The sequence below is a fragment of the Numenius arquata genome, chromosome 10 (assembly GCF_964106895.1).
Source record: "Numenius arquata chromosome 10, bNumArq3.hap1.1, whole genome shotgun sequence".
In the NCBI taxonomy this organism is placed as follows: domain Eukaryota; kingdom Metazoa; phylum Chordata; class Aves; order Charadriiformes; family Scolopacidae; genus Numenius; species Numenius arquata.
Window position 1 is genome coordinate 41,850,645 of NC_133585.1, and position 25,410 is coordinate 41,876,054.

General features: G+C 36.9%; 1 protein-coding gene across 1 annotated transcript; it reads left to right on the top strand.

The window, feature by feature from the left end:
* Window positions 1-496: 496 nt before the first annotated feature.
* On the top strand, window positions 497-25,410 carry N4BP2 (NEDD4 binding protein 2). Its single transcript, XM_074154234.1, has 16 exons — window positions 497-836; window positions 2,700-3,930; window positions 4,751-4,875; window positions 6,083-6,171; window positions 7,912-7,988; window positions 9,787-9,942; window positions 11,070-13,396; window positions 14,775-14,860; window positions 15,560-15,602; window positions 16,652-16,896; window positions 18,289-18,407; window positions 19,768-19,906; window positions 20,012-20,197; window positions 22,398-22,566; window positions 24,404-24,527; window positions 25,365-25,410. The coding sequence occupies exons 1-16, from the start codon at window positions 620-622 to the stop codon at window positions 25,408-25,410; spliced, it is 5,379 nt and encodes a 1,792-aa protein (XP_074010335.1). The 5' UTR covers window positions 497-619.

Below are 25,410 nucleotides of genomic sequence, written 5' to 3' on the forward strand. Positions count from 1 at the left end.
GGAACCCCAAATGTTTACTTGTAAAAAAAAAAAAAAAAAAAAAAAAAAAAAAATCAAGGGCTGGGGGGAGGAGCTCATGAAGGACTTCTGGAGGATTTGGAGATGTCTCTTATGTTTTCTGGTACTTTTGTAAGAGGAGAAAAGTTTGTGAATTTTAGTAGAATGTAAGTGTTCCATAATGTTAACTAGTCATCAGTAGGTGTTAGCAGAGGAATATTTGTGACCTGGCTGCCTTGCTTTGCTTCCTTTACTCTTCTGGATTTTTCTTTTAAACTCCATTTTATTTGTTCTCTCTTGCAGATGCAGATTCAGTACCTAGTTAGTTGGAAAATAAGGCTGCTATTTAGCTGTCAGCTATTTGAAAAGAAGAAAGGCAGCCTTCTAGAAAATGCTTTCCTGGATGCTGATGTGGTTTTTTTTGATCTTTTAGCTATCTAAATAGGAGACATGGAAATGTGACTGTGTATTTTATTAAAATTTGTTTTCTTTTTTCCAGGTCTGCTATTTCTGTTATGCATACCCCAGTTACAAGAGGTTTTTTGTGATTTCTGAGCTTGGTGGTGCCAGCCTCATGTGAAGAAACTAAAACAAAAAGCAAGCTGATTTTTTAGAAAATAAAATGCCGCGGAGAAGGAAAACTGGTGGGAGTCCTTCACGGAAGAATGGCAATTCTGACAGAACTGCTTTTGGTGTATTCCAAGGGGACCCAGGCCACTCAGTGTCACTAGCAGTGCATAGTGTCAATAAGGAAGAGCTCTTCAACAGCATGTCAGAGATGTTTTCTGACCTAGATCCTAGTGTGGTTTATATGGTTCTGTCTGAATGTGATTTTAAAGGTAAATAATGTACACTTGGCATTACAGTTTTGTTCCGTACACAGACAGCTCTTAACTAGTGCGACTCCAGAAAAGTTGGTGTGGGTGTTGCAAGCGTATTTGTGAGTTTAGTTTTTAATGAATAGGTGAGTCATAATATTTTGAAATTTTATAGCTCTTTCCATGCAAGATTCTCCAAGTTTGACAATGTTTCTGTGAGGCTGGTAATTTGCAGTAGCAGTGTGCTCCATAAATGGAGGTACAGTTTAAGTGGCTTGTTCTGTGACACAGAGCAGGTTTTGGTAGAGTTGTGAGGAGAATCTGTTTTTTCCAATTAGTTTCTGTGCCATATCTGCTAGATGCATAAACTGTTTCTGCAGGAGGGGTATTTTATGTTGTAAATCACAACTTTTTTTTTAAGACAATGATACACAGTATGTAGTCCTGGCAGCATTTGCTTTTCCTTAAATGCTTGAATTGAGATTTTGTTTTACTTTCTATTTTGCACTGTCATCTTGTCATCTCCACTGAGGATTAGTTTTTGCAGGGTAAATTCTGTTTGTCATGTTGAATTCTCTGCAGCCTTGCTTGGACTGTGTTTCTCCGCCTGTGTTCTGCCAAGCTAGATACCCACCTCTCCTGGCAGACTATTTTCATGTCTGTGCCCAGTTGTTCCCATGCTTTTGTGGCTTTGAAATTCTTCTATATACAAGTTCATTCACTTATAATAAAAGTAATGGGTGAGGTGGTGGATAGCAACATCTGAGGAGTTATTTAGCAGGAGAATGTCATATAAGGAGCATTTTGATCAGTCTGTATTCATATGATCAGATGTGATTAGCTGAGATTTTTCTAAGACTATTTGCAAAGACGGCAGAGTTTGGCATATTTTTATATGTATGAAAGCTAGGTAGCCATTGTAGGGACTGCTTTTATTGCTGTTTTTACCTTACTGAAATTGTATGGAGTTTATAACTCTCGTGTCTGTTGCTATGATTGTTACTCCTTTTAAAACTGAAATTGATGGAATTACTGATTCATGCTTTGAACTCTTAATAAGATTTACCTTTATCAAAATAACACATTTATCTGCAAACTTATCGGAGAATTCAGTAAATATGCTGAGTTCATTATTGTGTTGTACTATTAACAATAGTTTAAAAATTGAAAGATTAGCATCTTTTCATGTGAGTAATAAGTTGCTCTCAAATAGTAGAGAAGATGGAGGGACAAGGAAGATTTTATTTAATGTGTGTGCAGAAAGAATTGCACTTCAGTGGACTTAGACTTTTTGCTACACAGCTTTTCAGGAAACAAAAGCTTAGCTTTAGGGCTCAAATAATCCTTATGCCAGGTTTTCATTTTGTTCATGTTGATCGCAGCCAACTTCCACTCCATTTAGTGGCTTTACAAAGACTTAATTAACTGGATTTTTCAGACTATATTAGGTATGACATTTTCAATTGGGCCTAGGCATAATGTATTTTGCATATTTGTATCTCTTTAGTCCTCAGTAGTGTTTTTCAGTTCATTTTACACTATTTCGCCTATATGAAAGAGGTTAGAAATGAGTATCCATTAAAATACCCAGTTCTGATTTTTTTGCAGTTAAAATTAATAATTTTTAGATAATATTTCCTTAGTAATTTCTTATGCTTATTAGGTTGTTATTTTGCAATATGCCTGTATTGAGTTCTGCCTTTACCTCTAATGAGAAAAAGATCAAGGCAGTTCCAGAAGGTGTGTTAAAAGATGAATTGGTGAACTGTCTTTTGGTTGTCTCTTTAGTTGTGAGAAATACTCCTTCAAGTAAAGAAATTGCATTCACATCAGCTTGTGTTTGTTCAGCTGACCATGCTTTATTCTCTTTACCTTATTCAACAGTAGAAAATGCTATGGATTATCTGCTAGAGCTGTCCACCCACGCCAAAGGAGTAGCATCATCAAAAACTTTGGGTTTTGATTCAGTAGCATCATCGCTAGCTCTTGTTAACCAGCAAAGATCTGTTGCAAATGAAAGAATGGGGGAAAGTACTGCAGAACAAAGTAATTCTGAAGAAGAAAAAGAAAAGGTGCTATCACCTGATGTGCAGCTGACTGAAGAACTGGATTCCTTAATAGAAAATGCCTTTCAGAGATACAGCTCGAGTGATGAATTACCTAATTCTGCAAATGACCAAATAGTATGTGAGCACTCTGTGGAACATGATGGCTTTAATGAATTTCCTGAGTGGGAAAAATCTGATTCAGCTTGTGATGTCCTACTTTTTCCACAGCTAACAGGGACGAATAATGAGCTTTTAGAAAACTTTTGCTGTCCTCAGCCACCAGTGAGTCAGCTGAGCATTCAGACAAGCTCATCAGCTGCACCAGACACTTTTGCACAGATATTGGAAGATTCTGATTTGTCAGAAATACATGTTCAGTGTGATGTAGCTTCAGAAGTCTGTAAACAATCAAATGGAGAAGTATCATGTGGAAATTCTGAACAGACACAAGATACTGTTTTGGATCAAAAAATTCTGACTGCTGCTTCTGGTGAATCCTCCCAAAGTCCTCTGGAACTTGGAGTAGCTGTCACTGGAAATCCTAATTCAGGGTGCCTGGAACAGCATGAAGAGGTGGTGACTGTCTTTAACAGCCACCAGAGCACTTGTCTTCCAGAGGCGTATGTCTCTCTTGAAACATCCAGTTTCAAAACACCAACACCTGCAGATTTTCAGCAAACTCAGCAGGGTTGCAACTTAAATTGTTCTACACCGTCCTGTCAACCTCAACAACACTGGAATCTCATGGCTCCTGTGTTTTATCCATGCAGTGGAAGTCACAGCTTTGTAACTCCTGTGGCTGTCAGTCCAGGGCAGTGGAGACCTGTTTCAGACTATAAGACTTTGGAAAAAGGACTTTTTTTTTCCTCTCCAGTGGTTTCAAATGCCTGGGATAGCAACCCTTCTCTGAAGGTATGGGGAAATCAAGATAGAAACTCAAAATTGAACCTCTCGCAAGCACAGCAGCCACCTGTTTGTCACATGATGAGAAAAAAGATGCACCTTATAGGTCAAGTACTTGTTCTTCTCAGAGGTGTTCCAGGATCAGGAAAATCATATTTGGCAAGGTAGAACTTCTATATTGTGAGCTTCTAAAAGAAATTGCTTAATTGTGTACAGGATTTAGTGCAGACAGAGATAATTTTCTGACATTTGTAAATAGCTATGCTTATACCCTAATTGCCAGCTACATGGTACATGCAGCAAGATGAGTAATAATAATTGCAGCTCTTTGACCTCTAGTGGAAATTGAAATAGGAAGGATTAGCTTTAACTTCCGTCACTGGCCAAAGGACCTTATGTCAGCAGAGGAACATTGCAGTAGTATTGGGTCTGCTGTGTTCTTCAAGTCCCTGTTCATTTTGGGTGTTTACTTCCAATAACATAAATGGAAATAGGCCAGCTCTTTATAGGCAGAAATTTCCTTTCCACTGTTGGAGTTCTTTTGTGTAAGTATTACATGTGGAGCTTCTTGGGTTGAATTCCTGATTTCTCTTCTAACTCTCCAAAAGCCTAGATTAAGCTTAGACTCCTCTAGCTGGCACCTGAAGTATTTGGTGCAATTCAGACTATGTGTGTATTTGTCAGTATGAAAGTACATCACTAGATGTATGTGGAAAAATACCTGCCTTGTTTTGAAATGAAACTTGTAGGAAACCTCTGTCAGCTTTTTCCCCTAGGTACCCTCAGCCTTTGGAAACAGAAGGAAATTTATAGATCATCTTTGCCTGGATGATGATTTTTTTTTTCCCCTTACTTAAATTTGCTGCTTCCATTCCAAATAATCTTGGTTTTGTGCAAGAAACTAAATACACCTATGTATGGCAGTAGATATCGGGGCTGGGGAGGAGAAGGGGGAAAAGCTATTTACTTCTTGATCTTCCACAGGGCTTTGCTTGAGGATAACCCAGATGGAATCATTCTTAGTACTGATGATTACTTCTATAAACATGGACAATATCATTATGATCCCGATTGCTTAGGGGAAGCACATGACTGGAACAGGAAACGAGGTGAGAAGTAAATAAGGGATTAATTTGCTTGTTTACAGTTCAATGCTTGTGTGCCGTTTAAAAAGCTGCCTGTCTTGTAATACCTGTGTCACAGGACAAGCATTTATCCCATCATAGAAGTATTTTTTTAATATGTGTGTGGTAAAAGAATATGAGCACAAACTCAGAAGTCATCTGTCCATTGTGTGTTTTGCAATTAAAAATGCCAGTGTCTTTGTCAAAAAATTGTTTTGTCCTCAGGTTTTGTCATGGTATGTATTTTGGGTTGTGTCCCAGTTCTGGAGTGGTAATCTGTACCATCTCCCAGAAATATTTCTTCAGAGGTGAGCCGTTATATATGCATATGCAATAGGCAATGAGGAGTTGATACAAATGAAATTTACAGAGATATTTTCCTGCTCTTGATTATTTTTTTCTCTTGAGCACTAAGTTCTTGGCAAACTTAAAACAAAATTATAAGAGCAAGACAGAATAAATTATTTATTTTTTTCCTATAATTGGTGTATTTTTTGATAGTGGCTCTTGCTAAGCCCATCATAGAATGACTCTTTTTAAACTTTTATTTGCTAAATTTCAACCATGATCACTTTCCTACTGTTACATTTCTGATCAGTGGAGAAATGAGTTAATAATAAATGTGTGATTGAACGATAACTTTGATTGTTCAAACGCATTGTAATGTAGCTACAAAAACGTGGTGTATCTCACAGGTAGTGATTCTAAACATTTCATTACTGTATATTTAAATTACAATAATTCTTTTGATTTTTTCATATTTTATACAGTTTGCAGAGTGGACTAATCTTAAGACTGTTATAAAGCCAAGAATTTTGTATGCAACAAAGAAGTCCACTTTAAGGTGATCATGTAGGTTTTTTTAAGTTTAATTTACTGATTGATTAGTCATCTTCGTGCGGTTTACATCTGCATTTTCATTCCTTGATTATGATTATCATATGTATGTTAATTCAAAAGAATAATGCCATATCTCAGTAGCTTTACATGTGAGGGGGCAATTTCTAAAATAAAAGAGGGCCCTGAAACAGATCAATCTGTGGCAAGAGTTCTTTACACAGTGGTTAATCATTATGGATTGCCTACTTAAAAAAATATTACAAATTTAGAAAATGAGTATAAATGTTACATGTACACCCTATTATAACAAAATTAACTATATCACATTCTCTTGCACACATGTGTCTTTCAGCCAAAGAAGCATTTGAAATGAGAATCTCTCCTATAATAATAGACAACACAAACATACAAGCGTGGGAGATGAAGCCCTATGTTACTTTGGTTAGTATTACAATTTAATCAATGTGAAAAGGGGTTATTGACCAGCATGGCAACAACGTGTTTTCAAATGCGATTGTCTTTCTCAGCCTAGCTGTTATTTCACAAGGAAGTCTGGAGTCAAAGAAAAGTGTCACACAGGATCATATTGCCCAGTGTCATATTCTGTGGGTGTCTGAGTATTGGCCTGGCCTAGTTTCCAAGTGACAGAGCCAAGTGCTTTGTGCTTGGGAGAAAACGTAAATATTGTTGAGGGAACTGAGTTCCGTTACTCTTTTATATGATCAGTAAAATTCTAAGCTACTTTAAAAATATAATCATCACCACTTAATGAGGGTAATGTTTGTAGCTACATGAAACTTGAAAACTCAGTCTTAGTTTCATCCTAAATATAACCTAGAGGCAGATACCAGCTGACTAGTTGGAGGGCTAGAGTTATCAAATGTTGCTAGCTTGTTTGAAGTTATGCAGATCTATGTAATAATTTTTTATTGAAGCGATGTAATCAAAATAATGCACCTGCACTATTTTGTGTTGGTAATGTAGTGCTTTTAGAGACTAAAAGTGACCAGGTTTTATTTAGTACTGCATAAATGCAATCTACATTTGACTTCCAAAGTTATCTTTAATGGTTTTAGTAACTTGGTGAACTCTTCTATAGATTTCTCATACTTCAGTTTTCTAGATCTTCTCGCTATTTTGCTTAATCGTTTCTAAATGAGCATCAGCACTTTTAGAATCTAGCTCTTATTTTGCTATTGGTCATCTGTCGTTTTGGATGGTAGTTTTAATAATTTTTTTTGCTTACAGAACTGCGTTATTTTATAAAATTGGTTCTGATTAACATAAATAATGTATTGAAAGAAATATTATAAAGTAGATCTGGGATTTCTCCTACCATGGTATAGAAACACATTGGAGAGTGTAGTACGTAGAACTGACAGCTCTTGAACTGATACTCTACGTATGCTGCATGTGATAATAGGGTAGTGAACAGTGGGACTTAACATAGATAATTTATGAAAGAATTGTTAATCTGACAATTGTAAATAAATGCAACGATAATAAAATAAAACTTTTATTAGTAAAAATTATGTCCTTGATTTTGCTGTATACTGAAATAAAGATACAACAAAAATTCTTCCAGGAAATGTGAGGTTTGTTAAGGTGATAATTTTTTTGAAAACAGGAACGAGGAGAAATGGCACAGTTCCTCACAGTGTTTCTCCTGATTAGACTTTGAGCTCCTTTTCTGTCATGATAAGACTAGACCATATGAGGACTATTTACTTGCAGCATGCTCAAGTTTCTCATATAGCAGGAAGGCTGCCCGCAATATCTGTCTTAATGTAACTGAATTGCTTGTTTTGGAATTGGCTCGCATCTGGTCAGCTCTGAATGGAAACAGTGAGCTTTTTTTTTGGTCTTGGAGAGGCTGTGGACATGTGCGTACAATACCTGGAAAGAGGAGTTGTTCTGCAATCTTGTCTCAGAGTTAGAACATTTATAGGGATGATATAAAATAGTGATCGTGCTACACATATAATTTTACAGCAAGAGATGCATGTACATGTTCTTAAAAATCTCCATTTGTATAATCAGAAGTGAAACAATGAACAAATGTTGAATTGGTTTCAAAAAATACAGAAAATATCTTTAAAGAAGCAGGCTATATTTGTGCCTTTTCGTAGAAATAAGAAATGGATGATATGGGTTGTTTTGTTTTATACCTATTTTATTCAGGCTCAGCAGTTCAAATACAAAGTCATGTTCCGAGAACCAGACACTTGGTGGAAGTTTAAACCAAAAGAACTTGAAAGGTAAGAATGTAAAGGAAAACTTCATATTAGATTGTATATCTTTCACAGTCTATGAACTATGATTTTAAAAAAGGTATTGCTTAGTACAGTGGCTGGTGAAGTAGCAAGATATCAGCCAAGATTTTTTGCTATAATAATTACGTTCTTAATATTTTTTTTTTCCTACAACATTTACATTTGTGGGATTTTATATGTATTAAGATATATTTTTTTCCTGTCACTTTATTCTAATTACATACAAAAGATACTATTGGCAACAGATATTATGTAATGGTTTAATGATTGGAGTTCTTGTGCATTTAAGGTACGGTGACTGCTCCTTTCTGTTCCTGAAGTTGCAAAAATGATGTCTGGTTGGGGCTGGTTTAGCGTCCTGCCGGTCTGTTGCCTTACTTAAACTCAGTAGCAGCAGAAACATTTAAAGGCAATCAGCACCTGATAGCTTGAGAGGGACAAACCCCTGTACATCACAGTTGTTGTTTACCTCTCTAGCAGGACCTTCTACACAGTCATAGAGCCAAAATAGGCAAGATGTAAACCCTATGTAAGTGAATAATAAGGTAGCTAGAAAATTGGCTGGATGGCAGGTTCAAAGTCCAAGAGGAGGCTGATGTCCTTCTGTGATGAATACTAGGGTTGCTACTATTTAATGTCCTTTTTATGGCTTGGATGTTGGGACAGAATGCGTTCTCAGCAGATTTTCAGATGATACTGAACTGAGCAGGAGTGGTTTGTTCAGCCTTAAAAAGAACATGTTAAGGAAGGATTGTATTGTTGTCTTCAGCTACCTTTTGGGAGCTTATAGAGAAGACTAAAACGGTATCTTCTGAGAATTGTGCAGAGATAGGACAAAACAAACATAAGCAAGTTGGAACTTCAGAAATTTTGACTATGTAAAAGAAAAACCCCAGAACTTACTCTGAGGGTGATAAGGCACTGAAAGACTTTGCCCAGAGAGTTTGTAGACTTTCAGTCATTGGGGATGTTAAAAATTTGACAAGACAAAGCTCTGGGCAACCTGATCTAGCTGTACCTCCTCTGAGTAGGAGTTCAGACAACGTGACCTCCATAGGTCCCTTTCAACATAAGTTATTTTGTGATTTCGTAATATCTGTCATCTGAATTTGCATGCTTAGCTTAAGGTTGGCCACTTTTCAAGTCAGGTAAGGAAGATTATTTTCTTTCCTAAAATAGGACTTAAACATTTTCTCCTGTAGCTTCAATTTCTGTTTTGCCATCCTTGGTGGGATTCACTTGTTCTAGGTGGAACTGCTGCAGAGCACTTTGCTAGTTGGTGTTTAACGGAGTCAGTGGCAATTTGTAGCCAAAGGATACAAAATAATAGGTGAATAGGTTTTCCTCAAGGCTCAAGGAGTTCTTAGTTTAGCAAAACCAGAGAAGGAAGGCTGAATTCAGAAATCTTCCATACCCAGTTTGGTATCCTGTATCATTGTCAGGATCTGATATGGTATGTTTCTGATACTTATTTGGAGAAGATGCATTATTGGTAGAGTTTTAGATTTTACTATTAAGCAAACATCTTATTGCAGAACAGGGCCACCAGGTGGGATGGAGAAGTCAAGTGGAGCAGCGATTTTTCTGAGATACCCTGTTTGGAATGCCTTAGTGTACTGATAAAGAATTGCTGTTTCACAGCTTTTGCCCTGGCCCCCTGAATTCTCTGGTTAGTCTTGCTGTAAACTTAGTATCATTAAGTTATTACTAAATTACTCTCTTCTCTCATTGTAATATACAAATCTGAAATGTTTCTTTTTCAATGTTTTCTTTTAATTGATAGGCGAAACATTCATGGTGTATCTAAAGAAAAGATCAAAAGAATGTTGGAACGATATGAACGCTGCCTTACTGTTAGTTCAATATTGAATTCTTCAGTCCCAGACAAATCAGAAGCTGCTGGCTGGAGTGAAGATCCTTGTCAGGAGGAAATCCATAGGTTAGATTGCTTTACTAGCTTTGTAGTCTCAAGAGAGGCTAAAAATTAAAACTTCATAGCAATGGAACCTGGATAATGCTGTTGAATTATAAAAAGACATACACTACATAGTTTTCTTAATTTTTAGGAATATCAGGATTTCTAGATTTGAAAACCTCCCAGTGTGGCTGAGTGTTACTTTTCAATAAGCCAATCGTGATTGACTTTCTCTTATCTTAGAAATGTGCTGTTGGATGTATGTTGTGGATACAAAACACTTAAAATCTATAAAATGCTTTTCAGAAGAATGTAGTCCCAAATAAGACCAAATTACTGTTTCTGAGTCTGTGTTGGTATTAGATGATGTCTTTGTGATAGAAGGTGAATTCTTCGTGCAGTATTAATGAGCTATTTACTTGCTCTTGGGTAATTTAGACTTGTCTAGGTTTATGTTGGTTGTATACATGACTGTTTTGGAATGGCTAATCTGAATAATGCTGTACGTGCATTATAATAACGCATAGGAAATCAGATTTTATTTTAGTTATTATTTCATTTGGTTTTTGCATGAAAATGTATTTGAAATGTATTTGTCATGTAATCATGTATTTGAAATGAAGTAGGCACTGATAATTAATGGAACGTAGCTGATTGTGAAAAATGGTGTGACAAGAAAAGGCCCATCCTCTCATAGTTAACTTCTAGGCTTACTTTAGCATTGAGCTGTTGGGAGAGAGCAACAGTCATTAAATAAAAGCATGTTTACTAGGTTTGCTGATCTGAAGGAGGAAATGTTTGGCAGCAGAGTGCTTCAGTACATAACTGAATGCTGGGAATGGGGGAAAATAGCGTTCTGAGAAAGTATACTTAGCACCATGCTGAAGTAAAAAAAGAGATACTTACCAAGGAAAGTTCTGCTTTTCTTAGTTCCTTCTTTTTTATAAAGGAGCGTTGAGGTTAGGGCTAAGTTGTCATCAATTTGTTTTCCTCTCCCTAGAGTTCTCCAGCTGGATGATTAGTTTCCTAAAAGGTGGTTTCTGGTCTGCAATTTGAAAAATATTAAATAGCCAAGCCAAAATTAAAAATGTGGACAAGCGCTTAAAGAAGTTTTGAAATGGGTTTACCTTTCGTTCTCATTTGTCTTTCAGAAAGAGAGAGACACATTCTGATGTAAAGGAAGAAAAGCCGTTTGCCTCCGATGTGAAACCTCTTGAATTAGCTGAAGATAAAACTTTTCCTAGTACTTCTCTAACATTAGAAAGTAACTGTGATGCTGAACATTTTCAGAAAGAGGAGAAAGAAATGGAAAATAACTCAGTGGAACACAATTCTGAGAACAGCACCGTTCAAGATGACTTGGATGTTTATTTATCAGATTGTTTAGAAAAAGAACTGCCCTTGGAGAAGAAAGAAGAAAAGGGAGAAAAAACAGAAAAAAATACTGAAACCGAAATGGATGAGGTTGATCTGACCACGACTGAAGAGACAGTATGCTTGCCTACAGGGGGACTTGAGGAACACAGTGATAATGATGTTCTCAAAGTCCAAACTGAAGGTGAACAATCTGGCGAAATACGTACAGAACCAAAATCAACACAAAGCAGTAACATAGTGGAACCAAGCCGTTCAGCTTTTGACACATCAGGAAAACCAGAACTACTAAACTTTCTGGGTGACTGGCCTGTAGAACAAACAATGGGACAGCGAGTCAAAAGAGCTAGAAGACTAGAAAAATCTTCTCTGAAGAGCGATGAGGAAGGTAACGCTCCCAGTCAGCAGCATCCTGGGTTAGGTAAAGAGCAAGCGGGACTGCGTGGGACCGACACTGTTGAAAAAGGACATGAGGAAGAAAATCTAACCTCTAGCTGTTCCTCTCTTAGTTCGGATAAAGTTACGCCGGAATTGCAAATGATAGAACATTGGCCTGTCTCGGGCTCATTAGAACAGAGACAACAAAGGTCAAGGAAAACGAGAAAGACAAGTCCAAATCAGTCTGAAGGTAGAAATACTGAGGATGACATTAATAGAAACGCTCTTGAGACTGTAGATGTGCTTCGTGGGACCCCTGTGAACGCTGCAGAGCAACCGGATACACAGAATTTGCATATGCACCAAGCCGAAACAGTAGCTAGTGAAACAGTAGGTGAGAAAAAAACCCAGCAAAATAAGAGAATAAGGAAACATCACAAATTAGCCCTCACTTTTACAAACAACAATTTGCCCCATCCCAAAGAAGAGGAACACTTGTCTATGCTTAACACAGCTGAAGAGAAATATGATACGTGCTCATGTAGACAGAAAAGTAGCTATTCACAGACTGAATCACAGGACTTTGCTCTCCTGTGGAGATTAGAAAAGAAAATGCTTTTTCCTGAGACTACCAAAGTATTGCATGGCAGACTAGACGGCTTCAAACCCAAAGATATAGGTAATGCCTCAGATTCTCAGGAAAAGATACCCTATCGAGTTATGTATGATAAAAGTACATTTGTGGAAGAAAGTGAACTTATCAATATTGATGAGTCTGAAAAGCTAAATATGCTATGTAAGCTCTTTGAGTCTGTTTCATTTGAAGCTCTGAAAGATCTTTATGAAAGATGTAACAAAGACATAGACTGGGCCACAGGCCTGCTGTTAGACTCTGATGAAAAGTTATGCAAAGATGTTGATACTGAATGCTTTCAAGTAAGAGAAGCTGAGCCAGTTGTTGCAGACCTTGATTTCAAGGCAAGTACAAACTATAGTGAGAATCTCAAAGACTGTGAACAAACACCGCAAATAATTGTGGCTGGTGATATCTCTGAGCCTTCAGAAGACAAGAACTCATCGCTCAGCATTGCAGAAAGTAGGACTACCGAGGCAATTGTGACAGATGCTGATGTGTCTGACTTGTTGGCTGCTGCCTCATTGAATGATTCGGCAGAACTGAAAAATTCTGGAGATGCAGCCCCTAGAACTGACGAGGGCGGCTCAGCAGCAGGTAGCATTGAGCCATCCGTTTCAGGAAAGCAGAAGGTAGAGTCTGAGAGTCCTGATGAAGAAGCTGTAAATAAGGCATCAGTTTCACACCTTGATGCAGGTTTATGTATACCCGTGACTTTACCTCATGGTCCTAACGCAACATTGACCGATTTGAAATTTGAATTAAATAACAAAAGTGACAGTAACCTTTCAGAAAGCAGTGCAGAGAATTCCAAAATGACTGCTTCGTTACTGGAAAAGGATCATGCACCTCTCATGGGTCCTAGGAGCGATAAAGAACTGCAGACAGATAAAGAAACGCAGGGGAGTTCCAGGGAGATATGTCGTAAAGAAGAAATTGAAACTCCAAGTGGGGATGAAACTAAAGCCAAGATGCAAAACCCTATACCAGCATCACGTGCAACCTTCAATATAGATTGCCTAGAACTAAGATTAGCTCCTGAACTGGCACTCCAGTTGAAAGAAATATTTGGCCCTGTTGGCATTGATGCAGGTATGAGCATAATTATATCCATGTTTTTATGAAAAAAATCAGTTTGGGTAAGAAAACCTTTCCTCCTTTGCCTGTGTTGTGGTTTTTTTTTTTTTTTTGCTTCATGCTTGATTTTTAGGGAACAGGTTTGCACAATTCCTTGTGATACTATTGTTAATCCAAAAAATGGAACTGAATTAAGTGTGGCAAGAAATACAAATGCAGTACTGCTACCTTCTGCCTTTGTCTTTTTGTATATGCGTATACTGTAAAAGCATAAGAAAATATATTGGCTTATTTGCATTTTGAGCAACAGGCCTTTGAGCTGATGTTCAAACTCTAAAGGAATATTAAGATGATGAGGAAGATGCAAATTATGACTGGTTAGGAAAAAAGAAAGCTTTAGGCACCAGTAAAATTGGGGAAGGAGAAGATGAATGGTTTAGAGAGAAGATAAAGCGCAGCTGTACTTGAAAGGTGAAAACAGACTAGTCTGCTGAGACACTATGATGAAGGAAGCCATAAGCAGCTTGAAGATGTGCCACAAAAGTTAAAGACTGATAGAAAAAGGAAGAAAAGAACACACAAGGAATATATAGCTTGTTTGTTTTCTTTTCTTTTTTTTTTTCTATTTTATTTTTTCTCTTTTCTCCTGAAGATTAGTTGATGTGAAACTCTGGATACCTGATTTATTGGTGGGTTTGACTTCTGGCCTCTTTGCCTCCCATGCCTACCTCCTCCAAAAAAAAAGTTTGGTTTTGATAGCAGAAGGGTGTTTTATTGTGTCTGAAATATGCCCTGCCTTTTTATTTGATACATATGCACTTATTGCCCTTTTATTTTTGAAAGGGTGAGAAATAATATCTGATCTTTTAGGGAGAAGATGTATCATTATGATACCATGATAATTCCTGCTGTTTTCTTTAGAGGTAGAGGGAATACTTGGAGTTTGCCTCCTTCAGTTTGTGTTGGAAAGGAGGGATGTGACTGCTCTTGGGCAGTGGCAAGTATATTGTGTTACATAAAAGCAGTTGCCTGTGGAATAGGGGGAATCACAGTTTCGCAAGTGAAACTCTGCTTGTAAATTAACAGTGGCTTTGGTCTAATTCTAGAAGGTTCTGGAAAAAAAAAGAAGGAAAAAGGTAATTGTTCAGGTAGTCATATTTCAACAAGATACAATTATTGTTAACTTGTTTTTTCCTACCCTTTCAGAGTTTTTGAACACCAGATAATGAATTCGGTGTGGAATGCTTTTTTTTCAACTTGGCAGTTGCTGAAGCTTTTTTCAGGCATGACAGTTTGTGCAGAATCTCCAGAATTCAAATTAATAAGTCTAGGCTACTGTACTTTAATTGCTTTTTTATAGAATGCTTTAATGAATATATTTTTCTTCCATAAGGATCACTGACTGTTGAGGACTGTGTGGTTCATATTGATCTGAATTTGGCAAGAGTGATTCATGAAAAATGGAAAGAATCTATTCTGGTTAGTAGATTTCTTGCTCGTGACATGGTATGGCACACTTATGCTTTGTCAGACCATTTGTCTCCTTATGTGCTGATCTAAATGTGTATGATAGAAGTATCTTTGCAAGAATAATGATAAAATACAATAGTAGTTTGTAAAATATGTGGTGTATATCAGCATGTCATAATCATCAGCACAGTTAAAAGACAATTCAGGGGATGAAGAGAATGCATGTCATGAGTCCCTCATCACAAAACCAAGATTCTTAAAAAAGAAGGATCATAATGCACAATTTCTCCATGAGATTGACCAAAAATTCTACTGGCCAAAAATTATTACTGGCTTTTTGACATGTAAGAAGAGTTCTTTGAGTAATTATGTGTACAAAACATCTCCATGTACATTAATTGAGTTTCTTTCTAGCCTTATGAAACTCATAATGCTTTTTGGGAAAATTTGTTTGGTTTATTTAATTAAGGTTGTGAAATCTTAACAGTGGGGCATGTTTCTCCAGTTTGATGTGTTTTCAGAAAGATAGTTCTGTCTTTTAAACTTCACTTTGTAATTATTTCTTAAATATATTTCTTTTAAAATATTAAATCTTTTAGAAATACCAAGAGACATTATTTTGAAGCTGGTTTACTTAGAAGCTAACACTTGCGAAGTTTCATTGCAAAATTTATAGCTTACATTCATGGTTTTACTATTTTTATTTAGAAGCGTCAGAGGACAGATGAATCATATAAGTTGTCTGCAGAAGGTATGTTCTGTATTTCTCTTAATTAAAAAAATACTTAATTCTCATTATAAAAATATTTAAATCTTTGAAACTTCAGTAATGTTGCAAATATTCTGTCTATTTAAAAATGAGGGATTCATTTATTAAGATAAACTTTTACTAATTGCCCCTGGTTACATTTACCATTTTCTTACGGAGGTGTGGAGTTAATTAAAAATAAGTTAATTATAAGCAGAATCACTAGTCACAGGTAGATGCAAGCAAAAAGCTTATCATTCTGTGTACTTCAGAGAGCTTAAAGAGAAGCCCTGGCTGGATCAAACAGCTGTTTGGTGGGACTTCTGTAATCTCTGTGGCAAGAAAAAGCGCGGCCAGAAAATTACCAACAGAACAAAATTTCTGCAGGTGAGGGAAGGAGGTCAGGAATACAACATTCACAGGTTGTTGTCAGAGGAATTGATTGTAGCAGAAGGACGTATGTCTTTGTTCTAAAAGTGTTACAATCTCTAGCACTCTAGTTTTCATTCAGCTCCCAGAACAAAAGTTGCTCTGTGGCAGAACCCCACTGCTCTTGCAGGGGACCTGGGTGAAGACTTGGATTGCAGTGTGTGTGCAAACGCTCCTCTCCAATGACCAAACCAGTGCTGCTAGGGTTAACTTGTAGAAGCGTAAAACCAGATTGTTAAGCATCTGTCCTTGAATTGTAGAGGAAAGGGAGGTATACATGTAAATACATGAGATGATAATTCCCTTATAAAATAAACCTACCCACTTAAGGTATGTGCAAGATAGTTTACAGCTGTAAGATATGTCTTGGCACTTGAAAATTTGGTGAGAGAGTCTGGTTTTTGCTTTTGATTTACAAATTAGATAAAGATGATCAGACAGTCTTTGGAAAATAGAAGTGAGGAAGGTGAAAACAATGTGTTGTTTTCTGTTTTAGCATCAATATCATTTTAGCAAAACAAACCATCTAGGTTGAAAAACTTATCTTAATTATTTTGGCTTTGCTTGTATAAATAGGGGTAATAATTGTTTTATTTGTCACCTTATTTTTATTGCTTTTGAAGGTCCTCCTGTGATTCAACAGATAGATACAGATGACTCAGAAATGCTGTTATCTCAGAATGCAGACAGTAAAATACAGAAGAAAAAAATGAGCTGGGTTTCAGGCTCATCTAATGACATACAGACTAAAAAACCAGCAACATCAGATGTTTTTCCTTTTATGGATCACTGGAATGCTCAGATTCAGAAAGTTTCTCTCAGACAAATAATTTCCGAAGAAATAGCTATGCAGGAGAAACAGGACCTGGTATGGATAGCACCATTTTTTTATTTAATGCAGTTTAAATTCATTACTATTAATGAAGCAGAATGTCTTATCTGGTGATTCATCTTTGTGCTGCTGATTACACCCTGAATTCGTGTGACAAATGTATGCCAGTTAGTACTGTTTATTGTTGTGATACAGGAGTTTGATTGTGGTAGATGTTTCAGTTTGAAAAATATAAATCTCATTTTAAAAAGTAATATTTTGATTGTTTCACAAACAGATCATGGCGCATTTCACTATACAGGTTAGCATTTGTGTTTGGCTGAATTGTTTTTTATTGCTCACCTAAAAACAAAGATCAGTGTGACTACCCACACTTTTTATTGCGAAAGCGATATCAAAAAAAGTTCTTAATTAGCTCTATGCCTTGTTTGTTTATAAGTGGATTGATTTTAATTTTTTTTTTGTAAGGAGAACCCACAACATTCCAAACAGATGAGACATTAAAAGAAGTACTCAAGGTTAATCTCAAACAGGATTCTGTACCCACTTGTCAGAAAATAGTGATTTTTTAAAAAGACTTTTATTAATTCTGTATCTTCCACACAGCATACCCTGTCTGGTTGGCGTGTGCTTAATGCTGCCCTCTACTGCCCGGCAGTTGTTCAGAACAGGCATTTTTGTTTGTTTCTCATAAGTAGCTGTCCTAAAAAAGAGGAACTTTGTTTCTACTGGTATAGAAAGTTGGACGGATTAGCCTGTACTCTAAAAGAATGGTTTGTGGATTCTTTCTTTGAACTGCATGTATGTGGCTTACTGATAATAACAACTGTGATGTCTGCAGCTTTATTTTCAGTGGGGATTCATGGAGCTTGGCTTTGTTTTGACCACTTCCTCTTTCTTTTTTTTTTTTTTTTTAAAATCTGAGTATTGGAATGATCAGTCTGATTTATTCTGGGCTGTAATTATATTTTCTTCTCAGCATGACTTCACAAATATGAATATTTATTACAGTACAGCTTCAGATACAACAAAACAAAATTCTTCATGCTGTTTAATAATAAAATGTTGTTTCAACCCCAGGCCCTCAATATAGAGAGGTGGACTTTGCACAAGCTTAGCATTGGACTAGATAGACTAGCAATTTCCTCCTAAAAATCCTCATTTAGCTTTGTCCAAGTTAAGAGGAAGCTTCAGCTGAGTCACTTCAAATGACTGCAGAGGTGTATGACACAACTCACTTACTTTATTCTCATCAAATCAGTGTGGCAGGCTGATACTGGCATGTTGTCACTGCTATGGGTGCGTACCTACTGAATATATATTTTGTTTAAATCTTGACAAATAACAGTAAAGTTGGATTGGCTTTGTTGTTACTGTATCTTGTTCTAATCAAGGACTGGTAATATTTTTCCTTTGTCTTCTGGGTAGAATCGTGTTCCCTCTATGGCTAGAAAAGACTGTGCCGCTAAACTAAAGGAGAAGCAACTTTTTGAGATGTTTCCAACTATTAATCAAAATTTCTTAATGGATATCTTCAGGGATAACAAGTAAGAAATCTTTGAAGTTATTTGTAAAAATGATACTCGGTTACGCTCAATAGTGGACAGTTATTGTCTTAAATATTAAGAGTTAAGATACTGCTAAAGAATGGCTTTTTCCAAACTAGCACACTATTTGTAGGTCTAAATTAAGGCAAAACCAGCTGATCTTAAAAGCAAAAAGGGCATAAAAACTCTATGTGTAGACTTGTTTCTTTTTTGTGGGAGTAGACAGTTCCTTTCACTGGGAGAAGAATGTCTCTGGCTATTGACCTCTGACTGACTGTCAGTGGACCTGCATGTTTGCTCTAGAGCTGAGGTTTAAAACAAGTGGGAGGAATTAGTGGGAGTGGTAATAGTGGGTTCCCAGAAAATGGCATCCACCCAGGAGGAAAACTGCCATCGCCTGGTGTTAGCTGCCAGTACTCTCCTGGTTACTACAGCAGCTCTGGAGGAATGAGCCATCTCTCCATCTCTTACTGCTGACATTCTCTTTTCTGCATTGTATTTCTGCGCTATGTGGCGACCTTCTTAAATCCAAGTTCCTGAGAACTGAACTTTTTTTCAAGAGAAACTTTTTATCATCCTTAGCCAATTGAATGTCTGTCTGTGCATATGGGTTTGTGTGCCTACTTGTCAGTCTTTCTGCTTGTCCAGTTTGTTATCAAAACCTCTCCTTGTGGGACGTTTAAAATGCGTCCTTCATCCATCTCTATAGCTTGAACATTTCACCATCCCTTGTTTTTCACATTGTAATTTCTCTTCATAGTGTTGGCTTTCCCAAAATCTATCTTTACTTTTGATCAGTCTTCCTCTTGTCTGCTTACTGAACAGCAAGAAGAATAAAGAAGAAAAGGGGCTTATTAAAAATCTGATGGCAACTGATGACCCTATTCCTATTTCATTAAATTTCATAACAAATCTTGACTGGAAATACAAGGATTTTCCTGCATAACAGTTTCAGAAAACTGAGCTAGTTTTAAACTAGTTTGTACTATCTAATCCTGACCAGAGAAGATTTAAGATGAAGTAACTTATCCAGCCCAAAAAGCAGTGTGTGCTTCTAAACTAATGTCTGTTTGATTAAGGTAGGATGCAATTTACTTTAGTATTTAATTGTCCTTTTAATATTCAAGTGCCCCTCAATTACATTTCGGTCAACCAAGGCTGCATGTGTCTTGATGCCAGTAATGCAGTACAGTGAGTCTGCAAGCCTTTTTGTAATATGGTGGGAAATTCTGTTCTAGTGCTTTATTTCCATTGTCATCTATTTCTGTAAAACAATATCAAGGTTTGTAATACGCGTTTTAATAAATGTAGCAGCTATTAAGGTATTTGTAAAGTCACAGATCTTACTTATCCTTTACAGCTACTCTTTAGAACAAACTGAACAGTTTCTGAACTGTGTTCTGGAGGCAGATCCTGTAAAAACAGTTATAGCTCAAGAAAGTGTTCAGCAAAATGAAATTGTTTCTTCCTACAGTGCTGCAAAGAACCGGGAGAAGAAGGTATTTTCATTTTTTTAAAAATAATAGTTACAAACATATCCAAAGCTATGTTAATGAAAACACCTTACAATGCATACTTAGCTTCAACATTGCAAATTCCTACAGGCAAAAAAAAGTAAGGAAGAGGATGATCCTTTGAGTGAAGCATTTCAAGATTTTGAGTATCCACAATACGATGATCTAAGAGCAGAAGCTTTTTGTCACCAGCAAAAGAGACAGGAGTGTTTGAAAAAGGCGGGGGAGGCCTATCGCATGGGTATGAAGCCTGTGGCAGCATTTTATGCACATCAGGTAAATGTAAATATTGTACTTTTTGCCTGAATTTAGAGAGGTACTGAAATACTGAATTGGAAGTGATAAGACAAACATTGTGCCTTCTAGAGTTGATAAATTTGCTCAATTACTGTTCCCTGTGTAAGTGTTATATTGAGAATCACCTTACAAGTAAACTCCCTTTCACTAGTAGTGGTACTGATAGAGGAAGCTGATGTGCGAGACCTCAGGAAAGATGGTATTTAGTACTTAGTCACACGTGCTTGTTTTCTCATAGATCCCACTCTCACATCCAAATACCCGTAAGCACCAAGATGTGTGTCCATGTGGTCTGGCCAGGTTCACCCATATGTGACATGGACTGCAGCAAACATCTATTTTCAAATCCTCCGTATGTCCCTTGGGTTCCTCTTAATTGGCGATGAACTGGTTTTAGACATGTCTTTTGTACTTTAAAGAGTCAGATAGGTATTAAGATGTGATCTTTTGCCTCAGAATCTTGCTTGCTTCATCCTCCATAAATCTTGGGCGAGATTGCTGCCTGCTGTCTTTGCTTCCTCATTCTGACCATCTTTATGGCTACAGTCCATGGGTTGGGATAAACATGGTGTGTTATGCCATGCCTTTTGCCAGCCATCAGGTTTTGGAGTTTAGGTCTGCTCCTGATCAGTCTTGTGCTCTCTGGCCTTGGAGCACAGGCTCTCTGGTCTTGGTCTAAGCACATTTCTCGGTATATACCAGTTGGTTACTGTTGATCATATTCCTGATTATAAGTATCAACTGTTCTTGTAAGTGTTCCTATACGTTGGTTTCTCGGTGCCTTCACGTGAGACCCTTCCATTCACACTTCATTCAGACAGCTCTTAAAAATTCTATTACAAATATCATCAAAGACTGTTGCTTTTCCCTGATCTAATAGCATATAAAAATTTGGTAAGAATTCACATTATAGAAACATTTAATCCTAAATTATGAATTGCATTATGACAGAACAAAAAATGTAATAATGAATCACTTGAATTTGCTTATTATCTTAAAGCTTTCAGGCAATTGGTATAACGTATCACTCAAAATGTTTAGATTGTTACTGTGCATGTAGGAAATATTGATTATTGGCCTTTATAATGAACTCCTTATGTTCTTGGTTTATATATTCTTGAAGTTTGGAAAGATTCTAAACAAAGGTCTGCATGATTTTAAATAGAAATGTAATTTCATGTTCAATCTTACTTTTGTTCTTAGCCATAATGAGGCGTACAAACTGGAAATTCATCATATATTTTCTTTTAGGTAATAAAAAGGCAAACTAAGCTACCTTTATTTATTAAAAACACTTTATGCTTCGTGGCCTTAGCCTATCTTGGGATTCCTCTGGAAATGAGAGTTACGGGGCTGGTGTCTCTGGTCTGACATTAATGCACTTCAGATGATCCATTTTAAGAAAGTGTAAGACAGACTGTCACTTCTGTTCTCTTGAGCCCCAAGGCTCAGTCCAATACCCAGAGTTAAGTCTTCCATTCCTTTTCAGACTACGCCCAAAGATAAGAACACTGCAAGGTTCATGGGAAATAGTGGGTAGTTGTTCACTGTGTAATGTGAATAGTCCTAATTACAATAGGGACTGTGTTTGACCTTATTGGTCACAAAAGATCTGTCAAAAATATTAGGAGACTTAATAGGCAACTATTAAAAAAAAAAAAAAAGGAAAAAAGTAAACGTTTGCCCTTGGCTTGCCTGATTTTTAGGAAATGCGTTCAGAAGAATTAACCTCAGCTATAGCACTCAGCAGGTTTTTCCTGGGCTGTTGGGCAGTTTCTCTGATGATGTTTCATTACATTTTTAGCAAAATACTTTCAGAAAGTAGAATTCTGTTGTTAGGATAATAAATCTGAAAATCGGCATGGAATGTAATTTTTTAGTTTATGTAAAGACCGTATGGTTTTTTGCCTTTTCTGGCTTTTTTTTTCTTATAAGGCTTTTGTTATAATTTCTGCTTTGTGCCAGTTTTGAATAGTTTCTTAAGAACAGACTTCATGAAATCTCCTTGTGAGTAGGTCTCACTGAGCCTCTTCTAGAAGTTCTGTTGCGAGTGTAAATGTTACTGCTTCAAACTGTGAGCTAAAAGCACCCTGCCAGTACTATCATTTTGTACGCAACGACCAGTGTGGAGCTTAGATTATGTCTCAGCGTGTAATAGTTGCTGTGCTTATGCATAAAGGGTCGTCTTCATGAGCAGAAGATGAAAGAAGCCAACCATGCTGCTGCTGTGCAAATCTTTGAGAAAGTAAATACTTCCTTGCTCCCTATGAATGTGTTGGATCTGCATGGTCTCCATGTGGATGAAGCTGTGAATCACTTGTCCAGAGTGCTGCAGGAAAAAAGTGAAGGTAGGAATAAACGAATAGTTCCTGCCCCCTAAAAGTTATTCTCCTCATTTTCTGCTAAAAATATATATGGGAATTTAGGGAATTAATGTAATTTAATAACAAGTAAAACCAACTGGCTTTTGTGTTGTTTTATTTTCAAAGTTCCCCCAGGGAATTGTTTTTCTCTGACATGGCAATGATCCTTTTTGTTCTCTGTCTTGTCCCGTTCATGTGTCCCTGTCCCGTCCCTCCCGCTTCTTTGTACATCTTCCTTTTCCTTCTGTTTTATCCTTTTTTTTTTTTTTTTTTTTCAAATTGAAGATTTGATCTATCCTTCCTGGCATTTTTAACAGACGTGGCAATGCGAACGTTTGTGTCGTGTTTGCATTGCTTTGTCAGAGCTATGTTACTTATTCAATCTTTAAAGAAAAATCATTATGTTGGAATTCTAACCACGATGATTATGTTGTCTTCAACTTTTACATGACAGTGTGTGATTTGAGCTATCTTTCAGTAACTTCCGTATCGATTTGTCAGCAGGATCTCTTGAGATCGGAATACTGCTGCTTCCATAAATGTCATTTTGTTCAGTTTTGCTTGAGGGCTTGTTTTTTCTCTCAGTGGAGTGTTCAAGTACTTTATGGGTGTTCTTGCTGTAAAAAACTACATTTTCTGCATTATTAGTTTACCCTATAAACTTAAACACACTGGGAATGCTTTTATAAGAAAAATTTCTTGTGCAAGGTACCACTGCACAATCCCAATTTTTTGAAACAGCTTCTCCTTGCGGTAGAAACAAAAGTGCTCATTGGGGCCTTAATCCTTTTCTTTCAATATACATCGGAGATAATTTAATTGTGTTATCTTGTGGTATTCCTAAAAGGACATTTGTTTACTTTAAGGTGTAAACTTTGCTTTTTAGAGCTAAATTTCCTGAGCTGCACTAGAATGATGGTAGAGACTCTCTTTTCAGTCCATTCACCTAAATCTAAATAAAGTCTATTTTGGTGTGGGGAAAAGGGATCGATACCAGGCACTAAGCGCTGGCAGAATTAACAGTAAACTAATATAAAACCCAACTAAAGTTAAGTGAGAGAGAGAGGGTAGTTGAGGAAAAATGTCATGTGAACTGATAATCTGGAACTGACAAATCTTAGCTTGTTGTGTGAATCCAGTTTAATTTATATTTTTCATCTTTTTCAAACTCTTCATCAATTTACGTTGCTGTTACCTCTGGTAGAAGAGCAATTTCTTTTATTATCAAGGCTAGATACCCTAATAAAGCTCATGTGATGTGCTGATATGTTGATTCGTGTGCTCCAACATAGCAGAAGTTAGTCAAAATAAGTGTGACTTAAATGTCAAAAACTGTGTGGTTTTGTATTTTTCTCCTTCTTCCTTTCTTTATCCAATAAAGTCATATTTCTTTAGTCACATTAATTTAAGATAAAATGTGAAACAATAGAGAGAAGTGTCACTTAAAAATTTAGCTAAATCACACACGCTTCTTTTAATTTTGCAATTTTAATTTACATCACAGAATGGAAATACCAAGCAAAGATGAAGTGATAGAAACAGCAAAGCTGCTATGAAATTAGAAGGAATTTGTGATGATCTCAACATGCATACTGCAAGCAATCCAGATTTTAAAAGCTTGCCTATGTTTTTTTTTCAGAATATCTTTCTCAGAGCAGGGGAAAAATGGCTACGTTTATATAAAAGATACTTAGCCAGCACGGGAAGGTGAAGTTCTAAGTCAGTAGTGAGAGTTTTCAGAAGAATGGATGGCAAGGTTATAACTGAGTGCCAAGTCTCTGCTGAGGGAAGATTTTAACCGTTACAATCCCTGCTGTTACAGAGTACCAGCAGACCGGCGGTAAACCATATCTCTGTGTTATCACGGGAAGAGGAAGCCATAGTCAGGGAGGAGTTGCTCGCATCAGACCAGCAGCTATCAGATACCTCACAAGCCACAACTTCAGGTGAGTTTAGATTTTTGTTACTGATACATATATTTTTTTTTTTTCTTAACCCACATTTAACTAACTGAAAATTGAAGTTAGTTTTTGAATACTGTTAAACTACTAAACAGATTAAGGCAGGTCTTCTGTTTCATAAATCCAATGCCATTGTGTGATACAAAACAGTCTTATACGGGGCACCTATTACATGTTAGATCCTTTCCTCCGAGATAGATGAAAACACCATGAATTAAACTTATCTAGCATAGTTTCATTACATATTTCCATTCAAGGTTGTTAGCTTCACTGTGAAAAGTTGTTAATCCTGCTTTTTTATAGGTCTCCAATACCTGCTTTAGCGCTCAGCTTCTTTATATGGGACAGCAGTTTAGCAAGTCTGGGCTGGTGTCAGTGTGTTTGCTGCTTTTTCTTTACAGGCATGTATGAAGGTGACTGTGAAGGTGGGACTCAGGAATAGCAAAGACTATCCTATTTCCTTCTTACTTTCTACGGAAGACAAGGGAGAAAATCTGTTTTGAAAAAAGAGGGAATGAAAGGGGAGCAGGAAAAGAGGAACAGAATGAATATAACCAAGAATATTTTTGTTTTGTTTTGTTTTGTTTTTTTAAAAAAACCCTTCCTCTTAGTTCCTGCTGTTTCCAGCTCTTCACCTCTCCAGACCCTGTAAAATCCTCCTTCACTGTCACATCCAGAGGACATGATGCTGATTTCCTGGCTCTCACAGGCACACACACTTGACTGAGCGCCTTATCGCTTTCCATATGTTTGATGAGGGCTGAAGGAGATGGCATTGCACGTAGCTTTCATGTTGAAGCTTCATCTTTTCTCGTTTTGCAGGTTCACAGAAATAAAACCAGGCTGCCTGAAAGTCATGTTGAATTGA

Coding starts and splice junctions, on each gene's coding strand:
- N4BP2 (XM_074154234.1), top strand. CDS start 620: ATGCCGCGGAGAAGGAAAACTGGTGGGAGTCCTTCACGGAAGAATGGC. Junction 4,876..6,082: donor TGACTGGAACAGGAAACGAG/GTGAGAAGTAAA, acceptor TGTGTCTTTCAG/CCAAAGAAGCATTTGAAATG. Junction 22,567..24,403: donor GCTGCAGGAAAAAAGTGAAG/GTAGGAATAAAC, acceptor CTGCTGTTACAG/AGTACCAGCAGACCGGCGGT.